We start from the raw sequence: 16361 nt of genomic DNA on the forward strand, positions 1-16361 counted from the left end.
CTGGCATAAACTGTTACTGAAGTGGAACAAATACAAGGTCCAGGGCATTGCCACCGATGTACTATAGCATATTATACTTCTCTCCGCACTATTACTCCGTAGAGCTGAAAAACGCGCTCAAGAAAGGACCTGTTACAAGATGCTTTTACGGATAAAACAGTCAAGGGACGGAAGGAGCTGAAGAGCAATGGGCAATGTATGATGGATAAAGGTGTGCACTTAATTTTTTTTTTTTTTTTTACCTTGAAAAGGCAGTGTGAGGGATACAGGGACCTAGGGACCTGAAAAAGGTTGAGCAGTACGAATGAAGAATGGAGAAAACTTTTTTTATAATTGAATGAGCAGAGGAGAGAGGGAGTGAATGGACGGACTATGAACAAATGAAGGAGAAGGGCGAATGAGGGATGTTGAGATGAAGAAGTCGGTGGTGTTTGAGGAAGAAGCATCTGGGAGGATGTCGTTTATTTTGTCGGGTAGCGAAAAAGAAGTAAAGGCACCAGGGTGAGAAGAGGTGGGAGGCGCAGGAAAGACTAATGAAAAAGGACAAAGGCCACTGGAAGACACATGTAGGGCCAGGATAGACTAAGAACCAGAATGAATGAACGAGCTCGATTGTAACACAGGCTCAAGGAGAGAAGATAGTGCAGTTGACAGCTTGTTCAAACACACCACACATTCAGTGAGCAGCACAGGAATTATTACTCACTCTCTTACAACTCGGGGCAAGCACGACTAAACATAATTATTTGATACTTGAGCTAAATACTATAAACCAACCTGCGGCTATGCCTTGATTGTTATTCTCGAAGACATTAAAGAGGTTCTGCACCTCATGGATAAGTGGGGTTGCGGACGAAATGAGACGAAGGAAGGGGAAAGGGAGAGGCGCCGATTAATGTATACTCGATTTGCATGCGCCTTGAAGTACTTTAATACTGTGTTGCATTTGTTTGTTGCATCAACAACACTCGCTCGCAATTTGCAGAGAGTTGTACAGGTTGAATCCATCCATGAATACATCCCTTATCCAACTACGGGGACACTGTCATTGGCTGCGTAAAAGAGCGCAGGCGAGTGACCTTGCATGCAAAGGTGGCCCTAAAGAACGCATGCACGTCAATGGCTATCCTGCTATATCGCTTCAATTTTATGACATCTTCAAGCCTCCATATGTCCTGCTTGGTCTAGATGTGTAACTGCGTTCAGGTACTATTTTTTTATACCTCTGCTTTGATATGACGCCCAAGGTCTTGATGACTGCAATCTTCTTCAGAATTGGTCAAGCAAACAGAAGTCGACCTATGAAACCCCTCCCAGGTTCAGGAACGAGGATCGATTGATTGTCGCAAAGACTGGCAACAAAAAACACATATGCTCGAACGAATAGAATTGCGAGCAAAAGCTGCGAATAAACATGAGCTCGGCCGTATTTTTCCAGCCATTTGATTCACCCAAAACCACCGCCGTCGTGTCCCCGTGTGCAAGAGAAATTGCCTGCAAGAGGAATGATTTTCAACACCCAAACCATTTGCTCGATAGTGAACAGCACTTCTACTCGGATTGGCCATGAAAGAGGGCGTGCATTGGCCGCAGCCAGCTATGCTTTTCCTCCATGAATGCATCCAAACTTTCAATGGCTAAATTATCAACACAACTTCTAGGCCCCAAAAGGACGGATGCTGCTCTTCCTCGCACTAGAATCAAAAGAGCGAGTTTGTCGCCCTAGCTTGCGAGATACAATTTCCCACCGTTTCTTTTGAGAATGGCGATTTAAGTTGAAAGAAAGTGGATCAAGACTCTGGATTATGCTTTGTAACAAAGTACAAATCTGCTGGGAAAGACAGCTGCTTCCTTTACAGAACATAAAACACACATCGAAAGATCGCCATCCTGTCCTGGCTCGCATTTTCTTTGATGATGAAGAGGTACTTGGTATCTGAGCAGTGAAAGAGATTTGCATGGGTAGAGCAGTGGAGGAGATTTGCATGGGTAGAGCGTTGTGCCTCGCTATTCTTGGTTTCCGTTGATGAATCCGACGTTCAGCTACTAAATAGGTGCTAGCATTACCCCTCGCTCTTAGGCCCCCTAATTCTTGGCCTGCATCTGCATAGCATTGGGCAGAGTCCCTTCCTGTGTTTAGAGATAGACAGAAATAACCTTCAGTCACGAAAAAGAATAGATAGCTCGAATAAGGATCCTGCGAAGTAAATGATGTACTCCTGCAAATGCCCACAATCAGCACTTTAGACTTGATCGAGTAGATGGAAAAGGTTAAGAGTACGAAGACGGCCATCTATGCCGCATCGAAAGAACCATAAAGAAGCAGCCGTATCCATTGCTCACACATGGCAACAACCTCATATTGAAAATTTGAGGACGCTCTTGGGCCATTACAGTGAACAAAATGAACGCGTTCCGTAAAGAAGCACGAACGATTTACATTATTATTAATTAACTAAATTATGTTTTGTGGTGGATGTCTCTATGCAAAAAACGATGCCAGACGACTAGCGTAGTAAACCAGCAGCAAAAACACGATCGCGATCTTGACTTGCGCCGGCGAACCCGTCGTTAGTGTCTTCAGTCCATGCCCCGCAGCCTTCAGCGACGCACCCACCATCTCTTCTTCCTTCGGTTTCTGCTCTCTATTCTTGATTGACACGGGCGAAGCTCTCTCATTAGAAGCAGAAGATGGAAATGAGGCGGAGAGCAAGGAGCTCGCACTTGTCAACACCAGCGCCAGCTCCATCTCATCCTCCGACAACTCATCACGAGCTTCAACAAACTCGGCCTCGTCGCTCTCATACTCCGAAGAGCTCAGTGCTTCCTCAACAACCACTGTCTGATGATGCTGTGCTGACACAATTTGGACATTATGCTCCTTGACCATGTTAGCGTTGGTGCTTCTGCCAGAGTTCTGGTTCATCATCGCAAGAGTGTCCAGTGGGCTAGACGAAGAGGACTTGTCAATCGTGTCCAACGAGAACGTCACACGGTTCTCGCGGCGCTTGACTCCACCAAGAGACAAGGACGAGGTACTGTTCTTCAGACGGCTAGTTGGTTGGAACGTCGTTGTAGACACTGATGCCGGTGTGGATACTGATGATGTTGTTGTGGGGGAAGACGCTGTTGGCGAGGGGGGGGTGGTCGCAGACGACGAGGAGTCTCGGGGAGCGAATGTGGGCATCATGGGTGAGGGCACCGGAGTCGCTGCCGGTGATGCCTGGGAACTCAGCAGCAAAGAAGTAGCTTCGTCCGCCTTTGCTTCCTTGGGTGACACTAGTGCAGTTGCTGGTGCAGGCTCCGGCTTTTCGGTGGTCGTCACCGATACTGTCTCGGTCTCAGGTGCGATCGCAATTGCGACAATACTCAGGCTGCTCTCGGGTGCAGCATCCTTGACGGGCGAAGTGGGGTTGCCTCCCGAAAGCACGGTCGTAATACTCTCCATTGGGGCCGCAAAAGGCACAGCTGAATGTGGAGGTCTCATCTCCGTTGGAGAAGCCATGAGCACTGGAGTAACAACAGGCGCATGTGGGATATGGAAGAACCCCAGCGTTGGGCTCCCCAGTGGGGACTCTGGAATAGAGATGGGCCTGGGGCTCATCTCCGTGGCGCTTGCAATGCTAGCGGACATGTTGGCGGGCAATGGTGGCGCATCGATAGGAGCGAGATATGGCGAGATCGGGATCGAGTATCTGCTCAAGGAGCTCGAACGACGTGGCAAGGGCGGGGGAGGTGTGCCTGCGGGCAGGGTCACGATACTGCGAGGTGTGCGGCCTCGAGACCGGCTTCTGTCAGAACTCTGCGAGGCCTTGGACGCAACGGATGCCTGCGAGTCTGGCCGGACCGAGGAGGATGAACTAAAGGCGTTTCCTTGTGTACTGCTTGGGGTCGCATTGCTGGCACTTCTTCTCGTACGGCCAACGATTGATTGCTTCATATCGGGATCAATATCGCTATGCCTTACGCTATCGTTCTTGGAGCGGCTATTCTCAGCAGCAGTAAGAGCAGCAGCAGCGGCCTCGGCTTCCTGCTTTTGCTCCTCCATTGGCTCGGATTTGATCAGGTTCTGCCCCTTCCTCGAAACTTGGGCGATGATGCTCTGACCTTCATGGTCCAATGTCGTCCAGACACGGACACCTCCAAAGTCAGGTGCCATCTCAACCCTGACAGAGGGATCATCGGGCTTGATGAAGAAATCGTATCCCTCCTTGTAAACCTTGCGTCCAATACGGACCTCGGTCCAGCCAGGAGCAGCCTTGTAACAGAGTTCGTAGAGGCCGACCTTGGGGTCAAAGGTGTCCAGCAATCTCGTACCAGAGATATGGGAGGCGAAGGGTGGATAGCCAGACTTGTTAATGAACTGGTTCAGTCGAGAGACAGCTGAGGTCATGCTCGCAGTCATGGACTTGACCACGGAAGATGGCAAGTTTCCTCGAATGTCAATCTGGACCACGAAAGTGACGTTCACGGAAACGGTGTTGCCTTGGCCGTCGAAAGTGGGGCGAAGCGACCAACCTGAAAGCTCGAGCATAGCACGAATGCGACCAGGATCCTCAGGGATGGTGGGATCAAGAACAGAGGTCGACACGTTGTAAAGGGCTGATGTCTGAGGATCCCTGTCAATCATGGTGACTCCCGCAAGATCGCGACCACTATAGCATATATAATTAGGACACGTTAGTAAACCTACGAGAATAGATGCTACGCGTGCAGGAAGTATAATGGCAATATTGCAACTTACGTCAAAGAACCAACGCCACGAAGAGTGACATGGAACAAATACTCGTTATGATTGAAGGTCTCTGCGATCGACATGTTCTCAAACCGCTCGTCCCAAATCTGTCGGCACCCAGACGATTCGATCACTGCATTGATTTGCTCGACAGTCCATCCACCGGTAATGGTTCCTTCACCTCGAAGCATGGGCAAACCAGCTCCAGAAATGACGCGAGAGTAGCTCTTGAAACCGTTCTCACTCGAGATGGCTCTCCAGCGATCCTCTGGACTAGATGCTAGGACCTTGAACATCGCCAGGGCCTTGCGTGCAGTCTCTGAATGTCTGTGAGGCAAGACCATCACGGGCGTAAAGAAGTTGAGCGAGGACCGGCTCGAATCAAGACTGGGTGCAGTTGAGTGACGCTTCATGGTCGTCGTCATTGTACCATTGGGTCCGGAGGGGCGAGTCAAGGACTGTAATGACACGTTAGGATTGCCGCGAATGGGCACGGCGTGGCTGTGTCGTGGTACAAAACCTGTGGAGCGACCAATCAGAGCGCTGTGGCGACGCGCCTCCATCATGGCCGAGGGAGACTTCATGGCAAAAGAGGACATGGCCAGGGAGCCCGAAGCCGGCGACGATGGCGATGATGGCGATGATGACGATGATTGCAACGATGGCGACAATTCGACAGGTTTTTGTAATATCTTTGGCATGCGCGGTACGACCTTGACTTCCGGCGTCTGTGCTGCATCGGAATCTGAGGTACCGTCCTTGTCATTGATGGATGCAGGTGGGGTGAGTGGTGGAGTGGTCGGGGAAATCATGCCTGTCGATGCTGTTGAGTCTGGTACGGAGAGCTGATTGCTGCTATCATTATTACTGCCGTTTCCGGAAAAGCTCTTCATCCTCGCCTCGGACTTTGGTGCCACTACTGGGATAGAGATACGCTTATTGTTTGTTGACTTTCTGGTATCGGGCTCATGAATGAATGTCCTGGAGGCATTGGAATGAGCACGGGCCCTCTCAAGCGATTTCTCTGGCGCACGTTCCCTCGGTCGTTCCTGGATCTGCTGCTTCAAGACGGATGGTTGCACACGAGAGTTCACGGCAGATGCGACTGAGGACTCGTCCTTCTTTTTCTGCGATCCATCAAATGCGGTGTCCTTATCAAACAGCGATAATGACTCCCCAAAAAGTGATGAGTTCTGCAAAAACGAGTTACTCTCCATGAATTCTTGGTTGAACAGCACCTTTTCTGTGGCGAAAGTGTTGCCCGTCGCTGGTGCTTTGGTCTTTACTGAACTCTGCGGCTTAGAGGATTGCTTTCTCTCCCGCCTGGAATTTGGTTCATCATCTGCGGATTCCACTGCACTATCATCCATGATATGGAGATCGTGTCTTGACTTAAAGGGACCAAGTGGGGCCAGGAATGAGGACTCTGACGGCTCATCGTCGTCCGATTCTGGTGGCAGCAGGAAAAGCTCTGGTTTGGCTGGCTCACTCAGACTGCGCTTGCGGTTGTGGGATTGCGCGCTGCTTGCGGTCAATGTGGGAGTGCTATTCTTCCTGAGGTACGTCTCGATCGTGACGATGGCCATGGCACGTTTGGCCAGGGACCGCCTTGCAATGAACTTTGGTAGCCTGCTCAAAAGGTCTGTATGGATCACATAAGTGATTTTTGTGATCGGAGGGTTTGAAGGAAGAGGCTGAATGATCCATCCAGCGAGGAAGATTGCTGCCCTGACTTTGCCCGAGACCGTAGGGACCTTGGTGGACTCGACAGAGCAGGCTGCAGAGTATATCGTTCCATCCTTCTCGGTTACTGTCCGTTCTACAAAGGCAAGGTCACGCATCCTGGAGGTTGGGGAAGGTGATTTTTTGCGGTTAGGAGGGAGGAATGGAGCAGAGAAGGGGAAGGCAAAGAGAAATTCAGAGTGCTTACTTTGCTGACAGTGTGCTCTTCATGACCATATACATGAGCATCGTTGCTTCGTCGTAGGTCTCAACACAGCTGAGTTCATCGTACCAGTCACTAAAAAAGTTAGATAGAGAATGAGGCGACGACAACGGTTAGGGTTGTTCGTTGTTCCTTTACCAGTGATCACAAGGCAAGCATCCAAAAGCAGCAGCAGCCGAAAAACGAGGGTGTCCATTGGAACCCCCATCTCATTAATTTGTGCAACATCACTGCCGACAGCGCCTTGCAGTCGTCGCGTCTCTCTCTTCCAATTAAATGTACGCGATTCATGCATAAAAAATAGGACTTACTCCCACAGCTTCCTGACACTAATAATTGCGAACACATCCTGGGCCTTGTATCCTCGGATAATGTGCTCTCCCTTAAATGCAGGATATCTACTTTCGACTTGTGAAGTGGGTATCGTTGTAGGACCTGTGGATTGAAATACAGTGCAGCCTGATTTATGCTTGTCAACCTTCTTCCATCCATTGGGCCCTGAGGCGACCTTAAGAAGCTCAATGGCCTGAACTCCTTGTTCGATATGATATTCCTTTGTCCGTTTCTGAGGGTCCGAAGTGTAGAATTGAGATCGAAGGCTCTCCATTTGGTTGTTGTAGTTGTCGGATTCGTCGCCGCTCATGGGATAGTCGATAATCTGGTTGATGTTGTTGTTGTAGGTATTATGTGTGTTGTGGCCGTTGATGATAGTAGCAATGGTATGGCTGTTGTTGTTGACGTGGAGCTGGCTTTTGTTCAGAGTCTTTTTGTGGTGCTGCTCCAGCCATTCGAAGGGCTCTTCACTGTCACTGAGGATCTCGGTGACAGGATCTTGATAACCAGCAGCTCGGACGCCCCTCGTCTTTTTCTTCTTTAGGGAAAACATGGTAGATGGAGTGTTTTGTGTACGAATGTCTTAGCGGACCGAAACGGGAGGAAGTAGAAGGTCGGGAAGAGATGGGGATGAAGAAAACGAAGTGAAGAGAGCAAAGACGGTTGGAGCGTGAGAGCAACTGTCTCTGAGTGAGCAGCAAGAAAATTCAGTGGTAGGGATAGAACTGAAGGATTGATAGACTGAATGTGTGCTCAGAATAATATTAACTCCAAGCAGAAAAATACCCCCTGTGGATTATTATTTATAACCAGTCTAGCCCAAGTCGTGCAGTGGTTTGGTTAATGAGCAACGCGATCAATTGAAAAAAAAAGAATATTGAGCGAGCAAACGGATTGGCCAGCAAAAGAGCTGTGTTGTATGTATCAAAGTAACCAACAGGGGTAAAAAAAATTCAGGGAAGGGTATAAGATAGGAGGCACTTGGTTGGATAGGTTCCAGACTGATGAGAAAAGAAAAATCAGGGCGAAGCTGAGAAAGAAGAATCCTGGTGATGATGCTGGTTGTCTTCTGGGCGCATTGTCTACTGTAGAATGATGTGCTGGGTGGGGAGTGTCTCCTGTATGGTTTCCACCGTGCACATATGTAGCTTGAAGGTGACAAACAGGGGCACGAAGATGAATGAGTGAGAGGGAGTAAGAGAAAGAGAGAGGGAGGGAGAAAGATGGCGATGCTTCGGAAGACGAATGAGGAATGGGGCGTTAGGGATGAGGTAAAGGAAAGACGAGGAGGAGACAGCTCAACCTCTGCGAAGGCAAAAGGAGAAATAAATGGACAGGATAGAAAGAGAAAGAAGACCACAGACACACAACTGTCGCGGGCGCGTACAAAGTGCAAGGGGGGAGAGAATGCTGCGCGAGAGAGAAGGGAGGAGGGAGGGAGGGAGGGAGGGAGGGAGGGAGGGAGAGAAAGCGATAGATGGGGAGAGGGGCGTAAGAAATGACGGTGGTGATGATGGTAAGATATGGAGAAGGGAAAGAAGGATGCAATGGGGGGCAGTGGGAAGGGGGCTCGTGGGCGGTGGTGTCGGCAGAGGAGAAAGATGAAAGAGACCATTGGCAACCTCATAAACAAAGGCTGCCCGGGATCCAGAAGAGGTTTGGGTTTACTTTTGGGCTTCATTCTCCTCCGGAGAAAATTATAGTTCAGCTGCAACTAAAAAACTGGAAAACAACACTAGACAGTGGTGAGTAGGAGTACTTTATGGCCCTCCTTTTTCTTCACCACCACCATCACCATCACCATTGCCATTGCCGTTGCTATTGCCTTCTGTCTCTCTTTCATCAGTACTTTGCATGTGTTGAGGGAACTCCTGGAACTCACAAAACAAAGCTATCCTACTGTAAACTATTCAAGAATAGTCGCTCACACAACAGCTGAATCGAATTTGGCGCCAAACCATGCTACAATTTACCTAATGCATTCGAAGGCATTTCGTAGCATGTATCTCTCTTACGCCAGATAGCCCCTTGTAGTACGTTCGTAAGAAAAATTACATACTCATACGTGCCCCACTGAAAATGCCCTCGTTTCCTTCCCCCCTCTCACCTCCACCCAACTCACCATCTTCAATCAGTTCTTTTGTGGTGCGCTAAACACATTCATACAGAAATGCAATTTTTATTGCTCTTTGGTTGGTGCAACAATGGATGGCCATGGTTGGACAAATAGATGGACACAAGCTGACAAAAAAACAAATCACCAGTTGTAGAGGTGTAAATCTCTTCTTTTTCTGCTGCTTATGCTGGCTGGGGTTGGATAGATGTAAACAGAGCGATGCCATGCGGACAAACAAACACCAACACTCCATAATTATGCAACATGCATTGAGATGAATACTCCCGTAAGCTGTTATGAATAGTCTACATAACCATATAGATGTAGGTTATGCAGCCCTAAACCCTAAATAAATGAGGTTGAGAGCTTGTCTTCGGTTCGTCTTTCTTGGTCGCAAAAAACCCTTGTCCATCGTGTACCTAGATTTTCATTTTTACCCTCCATGTACCAGTGTTCCATTGCCCTGGCGCCTGTCTGCCATGCATCTTTTTCCGCGATGTGACACGTATATATTGCCATTGCCAAATAACATAAAAATATGCGAGAGGGAAATGCTCCTTTGTAAGAATCATTGTGGGAATTCGGTTTCGCTTTGAGCATTATTAATATCCCTCCTTTTTTTTTGTGCGTGTGCTTGAAAGGTGGACCCTAGAATAGCGTGCTTGAGGTAATCAACTAGCGCGCCAACCCGGTTCCAGTAATTAGTGGGCCTTTGAAACAAGACGTTGTAGGTATATTCATTATGCATCTTAAAGAGCGTCGATCTCATCGATGAGGCGGACTTGGAAGGAGCCGAAGCTCATCCCATGAGGAAGTGTTGCTTGAATAGGGCGTATGTACTTCGTACGTACTTTTTATCTCCTTTCCTCCGTAGCAGCGGCAAGGAATCGACGCGACTTTACCTAACCTAAAGTACATAAATCCGAACGAAACTTCACTTTAAAGCAACCCACATTCCACAGTGGCATGTAAGTGAGCTCGGTATGTCCAGTAGGCTGTATCCGCACGCTCGATTTTATTGTAACATGATGATAATGGTAGTGAGTGGCGTAGGAAGATCTATAATAATGGCATGCTGGATCAAAAATAGTAAAACAACAAGAACAAGCAACAAGAGAAAATGAAAAAAAAAAAAAAGATCTAAGCGGCTGCGTTGCCCTTAAATCCTCTTACGGTTCTGGCGACGCAGCTTCTGTGCTGCCAGCTTGTTCTCGCGTTCCTTGACAAGGGTAACCTCTTTTTGTTTTGCTGCTAATCCGCCTTCGTATGAAGCCTTGAATGACTCCATGAACCCAGGCTGCTTCCCAGTGACTTTGGGCTTGGGATGGTTGATCAGCTGAGGAATGTTGAAGAGCTGGCGGACAGCTGGCACCTTAAAGAACATGATCTGACCCGCTGTGAATATGTTTGACGTCAACCAGTATACAAAGATAGCCTATGTGTTGACAGAGCAAAGACAGAGCAAAGACATAAACTATTAGAATCGATGAATCGCGTTTTCGGGAGCTAACATAATGATCACTGACACTCATCGACCAATGACTTACAGAGGGGAAGTTCATGGTCAAGGGGACCATGGCGACAGCCATGAAACGCATAAAATTCTTGATATTCTTGGGCTGGGCAACACCGCCGGCCTCGCTTCCCAACTCCATAATAGCCAAGAAACCCAGAGACGAGGCCACGGGCAGGGCATAAGTAGGATCAGCAATTGTCAAGTCCGTGAACCAAAGCGTGCCGCCTTCCTTGAACTGTGGCACGGGCAGATAGGCCATATCTCTGAGAGCCAAGTAGAAAGAAATCATGACGGGCGCCTGTATCAAGGGCAACATCAACGACTTCAAGGGATTGCAGTCATTTTTGGCGAAGAGTTCCTGTGTTTGGGCAGAAAAACGGGCCAATGCTGCAGTGTCGTTGCTCTCCTTGGCCAACTTCATGTTTTCGGTCAAGCGCTCCAATTGAGGCTTGACATTGTGCAAGCGGGCGGTGTTTCCTTGTAGTTTGACAATAAAGGGCACCAAGGCAGTACGGATGATGATCGTCGTTGCCACAATCGTCCCCCACCAGGGCAATCCAGTCGAAATGTGAATTGCTTCCAATACCGTCTCCAGTCCTCCGACAGGCGTAAAATGAACCAACCCCATAGCCTTGAGATCACCGTACTTCATCGCAACCTGTCCAATGGCCTCCGCGTTCTGAGCTGCAACCTCGGAGATGGCGGACGAGGTAGTGGCAGTAGTAGTGGCAACCGACCCTTCAGTAATATTCTCGATGACCTCTGCTGCCGAAGGGAAAACTGAGTCGCCGGCAGGGGCAACGACGTGAGCCTTCGAATCGTCCGATGAAGCGGCAGCAATGGCGGTGGGATCGATGAATGCTGCTTTCGAGGTCTCTGTTGACATATGACGGTAGAATCCTGCGCCCAAGGCTGGAGTCAACATCTGCTTAGTGACAGTTGAACGAACAACTCCGTGTGGTCTCACGCTGTTGGCGCGGAAGGCATACTACAGACCGAAATTCAAATAGTATCGTTACAATGGTCAGTCCCCGGACAACAATTTCGACAGCGAAACCACACGCATGCGCTAATACACGTCCCGTTGTAAAGCATATGGGCATGAGTCCATGATATCTATGTGACTTACTTGTCTGGCAACGGCCGACCTGGAAAGGCAAAGAACCAGGCACGCATAGCAACACACAGTAAATATACAGTTAGTTCCAAATTTAAAACTGGTAAGGCGCAATCAAAAAGATAACAGTTGGCCTCAAGCTTACAAGGCTGGCTGGGCACGGCTGCTGAATCGGAGCATCGTTGGCTTTGGTCGAGGAGGATGCGAGAGAGCGGAGGACGAGAAGATCAAATGGTTATTTCCGAGGTAAGGTGTACCCAAAGTGGAAATTCAGGGACTGCTCCTGTTGATTCAACGTGTTTGTAAATAATGTCTCACGTGTAGGCAGGTTTTTTTTTTTTTTTTTGTGGACCATGCATTCAGGGTACCCCAATCAACTCACAACTCTCATACTTCATCCTCACCCTCAGTCACCATACGCACCCGTCATGTCCTTCGCAGAAAAGCAGCTTGCCAAATTTGGATGGAAGAATGGTGATGGTCTCGGAAAGAACAGGGACGGAATCAAGAAGAGCATCTCTGTCGTCAAAAAGAATGACACCAAGGGTGTAAGTTACTGGTATCACTTCAGTTTTCTCGGACATTGACACAAATGGAGACCATGAAAAGCATCGTGGCAACTAATTGAATATCACATCCAATTGATATCTTTCAATTACAGTTGGGTGGCAAGCTGGACAAGTGGGATTTTGCCTGGTGGGATCATGTCTTCAATAAGTCAGCATCCAACATTCAAGTGAACAAGGACGAGTCTGGTGAAGTCAAGGTCGAGAAGCAAGGAGCATCAGGCATTCAGGTCTCTCGTATGGGCATCATCTCGACATCAAGGCCTGCAGGGCCTTCTCAAGCTACGCTGTCTTTGCCAGAAACCCCTTCACCGACCATGGGCAGCATGACCCCTCGGGACGAATACGCGGACGACGATGAGAAGCCAGCCCCAATTGCAAAATCGGGACCTTCGTGGCTGTTTGGCTTCGTCAAGGCGTCTGCTAGTAGTGCAGCAGCTGAAGATGCAAAGAGGAGAAATCAGGATTTCACGGGCAGTGCTAACAGCTTCGTGGCCAGAGCAGGCGAATACGACGCTCTGAAGGCAGCGGAGGCTGACGAATATAAAGACTATACGATCAAGGTGACCGACAAGGAGCTGTTTGCGGCCTGTGAGGGCAGAACGGCCAGGAAGGGCGCGAGAGGTGAGCAGCCTGGGAAGATTGGGCGAGTCATGAAGGAGCTGCTGCTGGACAATGGCTCTACAAAGGCCATGAGCATTTCGAGTTCGGAGGAAAAGAAAGAAAAGAAGGTCAAGTCGGTCAAGAAGGAGGCCAAGGAGAAGAAGACGAAAAAAGAGAAGAAAACGAAGAAGGATAAGGCATTGAAGAAGGAGAAGAAGGACAAAAAGGACAAGAAGATCAAGGAGAAGAAGGAAAAGAAAGAGAAGGACAAAAACGACAAGAAAGAAAAGAAAGCCGATGTCATGGAGAAGAAGAGCAAGAAGGAGAAGAAGGATAAAGGAGAGGAGAAACTCCCTAAGAAGCGCAGCGCTGAAGACGATGAATCGCGATCCGCAAAAAAGTCTAGAAAGTCCAAGGATGTGTAACGCCAAGGCCACCTGCATATTCTAGACGTCCATATGCTCGACCATAGACACACAGCCACTGTATATTATCATACCAAGCATCTCCAACACGCGAACTTATAATTTGCATTCGCAAAACTACCGTTGTTCATAATTGTTGGCTTTCTTTTTTTATTCCGCGAGCCTGGTCCTGTATACCAGCATCAAATGGAGAAACTGGAGGAGTCCATGGACAGTTTACAGAGTCTTGAGATCAATCCACCGAGTTGCACCAACGACGTAACTCCTTCTAGGATCTTCATATGTGTCAATCCAATTTCCTATGATGGGACAGAACATTCGCAGCATTAGATGCAATTCATGGTGCCACATGATAGTTTGCTCCGCAAGCATGAAGATCAAGAATATTGCTCCTACCTTGATATAGTCCAGCTTCATATATTCTGGCATACCGTCGTAAAACTTAACGACCCTGAATAGGGTCGTGATAATGTCCACTGCACTGTATCCTTGTCGCCAGAGTTGATGAATCCCTTGGAGCGCATTGTCCACGTTTACCTGGAGACAACTTGCAATAATGGCGTTCACTACGACTGGGTGAGGTTGATCACAGACCTTGAAGACGTTCTCATCATTTACGTATCCAAATCCTGACCAAGTTGACTGTAGGTTGTTGATCGCCTGACGCATATCGCCTTCGGCAGTGAAAATAAGCGCCTCAAGTCCCTCTGCGCTGTATTTCACCTAGAACAATATATTATTGATGATCATTAGGATGCGCATCATTACAGTTGCGTCGCGAAACTAATTTTGTTGCACAAAGAGATGCTTACATTCTCTGCCTCACAGACTTCCCGCAGACGCTGTAGAACTTGCCTATCCGTCAGCTTCGTGTATCGAAGCATCGCGCATCGGCTCTGAATGGGTTCAATGATTTTGCTAGATTGGTTGCATGCCAGGGCGAATCGTGTTGTGTTCGAGTAAATCTCCATCGTGCGGCGAAGTGCCTGTTGTGCTCCTGCGGTCATACTATCAGCTTCGTCCAGAATGATGATCTTGTGTCTTCCGGGTGGGAGGGTGACCTTTTTTTGTGCAAAAGTCTTGATCTTGTTTCGAACAACATCGATTCCACTGTAATTTGCAAGTAAGCATGCGCGTGAGAACATATGGGAAGTTAACGGCACTTTTAATGACATTGGCACTGATCCTGCTACACTACTCTTACCGATCGTCCGAGGCATTCAGTTCCAAAACGCCTTCTTTGAATGCAGGGCCAAGTAATTCGTGAGCCAGGCACAGCACGCTTGTAGTCTTTCCGATACCCGGTGAACCCTACATATCATTTCAAAATATATTCGGTATCAACTCACTGAAGATCCCAATTAAAATTCATGTCCCACGATTCCACTTGCTTGTCATAACTGCAGCTCGCGTAGACTACCCAGTCCAAAGAACATACTGAGATGATCATATGTGGCATGTTTCCTTTGTTGGCGATCAATTGAAGACGTTCGACAGTCTCCTCATTGCCCACGATAGCCTTGAGTAGTTGCGGCCGGTACTTCTCAACCCTGTAAACGCATGGTGTATAAACAGGCGTTCTTTGCTTAGTGTCGCACTCTTTTTTTTTTTTTTTTTTGTTGGTGTGTTCAGGTCAAATCAAAGCTGGCCAACACCGTTTACCATGGCAGCTCGTAAGAATCGACATTTCCCTTGAACTGTGCGTTGGTATTGATGACCTGCGCTGCGGAGGTGGCGGTTGCACTGCTGCTAGTCATTGTCCGTGGGTTGGTCGCTGATGAGTGGAAAGCAAAGAAACGCGATAAACTTGATCACCAGAGATCGCCACCATTTTTGTTTGCCGCGTGCATCTCCAACGCCCATTAAGGGTTCGATGGCTCCTCCTCCTGCACTTTCCCATCCAGACTACACTCTTTCATCCTCCATCCCTCCTTCATCATCCACAACTGGTTCATCGTCCCCTCATAATGTCTGTCGACCTCCAGATCTACAACGACAAGGTCGTCTGCGGTCAACACAAGAGCGAGGTGTGCTCAGAATGTAACCAGTCCTTTGCCGAGATCAACGACCTTGCCCGCCACCTTAAGTCCACCAACGGTCAAGTGCCTCAACCAGGGGCTGTCCTTCCATTACGTTCGCAGCAGATTGCAAAGATGCGTGAGGACGGCAACACTCACTTCCGAGCCCAGCGTCATCAGGAGGCCATCACAGCCTATACCAATGCTATCAACATTGCGTTTGATCGCCCTCTCTGGGAGCCGACTGGCCTTGCTCGTGAGGAACTGGCCGTCTTGTTGTGCAATCGCTCAGCAGCCTACATCGCCCGCAAGGAATGGGTGAACGCATATGTCGATGCTCAGGGTGTCATTGAGCTGAAGCGCCCATGGTCCAAAGGCCATTTCCGTCTGGGCAAGGCGCTCTTTGGCATGGGACGCGTTGAGGAGGGCGTTGAGGCCTTGAGATTGGGACTGATGTTTGATCCCGAGAGTGCAGAAATCCAGAAGGCTCTTAAGGAGGGCGAGGCCACCTTGGCTGCAGAGGAGGCCAACGATGAGTAGAGCAATCGACATGGTCAGGAAAGATCATTTGTATCATATCATAAAATAATAAACCCACTTTTTTTGCAGGCGACGAGGGACGATATAACAAGATAACAATGGCAATTGACAGACACGGGGGTTGAGAGATTAGAGAAGATATATCCATGGTTTCCTTCTGGACGAAGCAGGGGATGCTTTGAATTTTGGATAGTCCGATAGCAATAGAATATATTCACAGGAGGCCGCCTCAATCGCTCGATGACATGGCAACAATTGAGAGGACACGCATGGGGATTGGATGAGATGCGATCTAGGTGAGCCCGTTTTTGACATAGTCATTTCCCCTGCACTGGCTGGTTTGTTTTGATGCAGCTGCTGGGTTGGTGGCGACTGCCTTGCCAGGTGCGTGTCGTCTTCTCGTCTTCTTTTACGCGTAGACCAACAGCATAGCCGCTTTTCCTGCCC

General features: G+C 48.6%; 5 protein-coding genes across 5 annotated transcripts; 2 read left to right on the top strand and 3 right to left on the bottom strand.

Annotated features, from left to right (window-relative positions):
- Positions 1 to 4267: 4267 nt before the first annotated feature.
- Positions 4268 to 5079, bottom strand: BC939DRAFT_400665 (uncharacterized protein; the record flags this gene model as incomplete). Its single annotated transcript, XM_051552559.1, has 2 exons — positions 4268 to 4655; positions 4745 to 5079. Coding segments are annotated over 2 exons (723 nt in total), but the record flags the coding sequence as incomplete, so codon positions are not given.
- A 5209-nt stretch (positions 5080 to 10288) lies between these two features.
- BC939DRAFT_400658 (60Kd inner membrane protein-domain-containing protein) lies at positions 10289 to 11531 on the bottom strand (the record flags this gene model as incomplete). Its single annotated transcript, XM_051552558.1, has 2 exons — positions 10289 to 10564; positions 10677 to 11531. The coding sequence occupies 2 exons, from the start codon at positions 11529 to 11531 to the stop codon at positions 10289 to 10291; spliced, it is 1131 nt and encodes a 376-aa protein (XP_051409088.1).
- Positions 11532 to 12093: 562 nt separating this feature from the next.
- Positions 12094 to 13449, top strand: BC939DRAFT_531504 (uncharacterized protein). Its single transcript, XM_051561615.1, has 2 exons — positions 12094 to 12310; positions 12424 to 13449. Exons 1-2 carry the CDS (start codon positions 12116 to 12118, stop codon positions 13354 to 13356), a joined length of 1128 nt encoding a protein of 375 aa, XP_051409089.1. The 5' UTR covers positions 12094 to 12115; the 3' UTR covers positions 13357 to 13449.
- A 32-nt stretch (positions 13450 to 13481) lies between these two features.
- Positions 13482 to 15169, bottom strand: BC939DRAFT_427105 (P-loop containing nucleoside triphosphate hydrolase protein). Its single transcript, XM_051553183.1, has 6 exons — positions 15019 to 15169; positions 14795 to 14906; positions 14561 to 14667; positions 14169 to 14466; positions 13753 to 14079; positions 13482 to 13655 (listed from the first exon to the last, which is right to left on the bottom strand). The coding sequence occupies exons 1-6, from the start codon at positions 15111 to 15113 to the stop codon at positions 13539 to 13541; spliced, it is 1056 nt and encodes a 351-aa protein (XP_051409090.1). The 5' UTR covers positions 15114 to 15169; the 3' UTR covers positions 13482 to 13538.
- Positions 15170 to 16071, top strand: BC939DRAFT_460992 (uncharacterized protein). The gene has a single exon (XM_051556955.1). It carries the CDS (start codon positions 15324 to 15326, stop codon positions 15912 to 15914), a length of 591 nt encoding a protein of 196 aa, XP_051409091.1. The 5' UTR covers positions 15170 to 15323; the 3' UTR covers positions 15915 to 16071.
- Positions 16072 to 16361: the final 290 nt, after the last annotated feature.

This window comes from Gamsiella multidivaricata (assembly GCF_025024155.1).
Source record: "Gamsiella multidivaricata strain RSA 2152 chromosome Unknown BC939scaffold_64, whole genome shotgun sequence".
NCBI lineage: Eukaryota > Fungi > Mortierellomycota > Mortierellomycetes > Mortierellales > Mortierellaceae > Gamsiella > Gamsiella multidivaricata.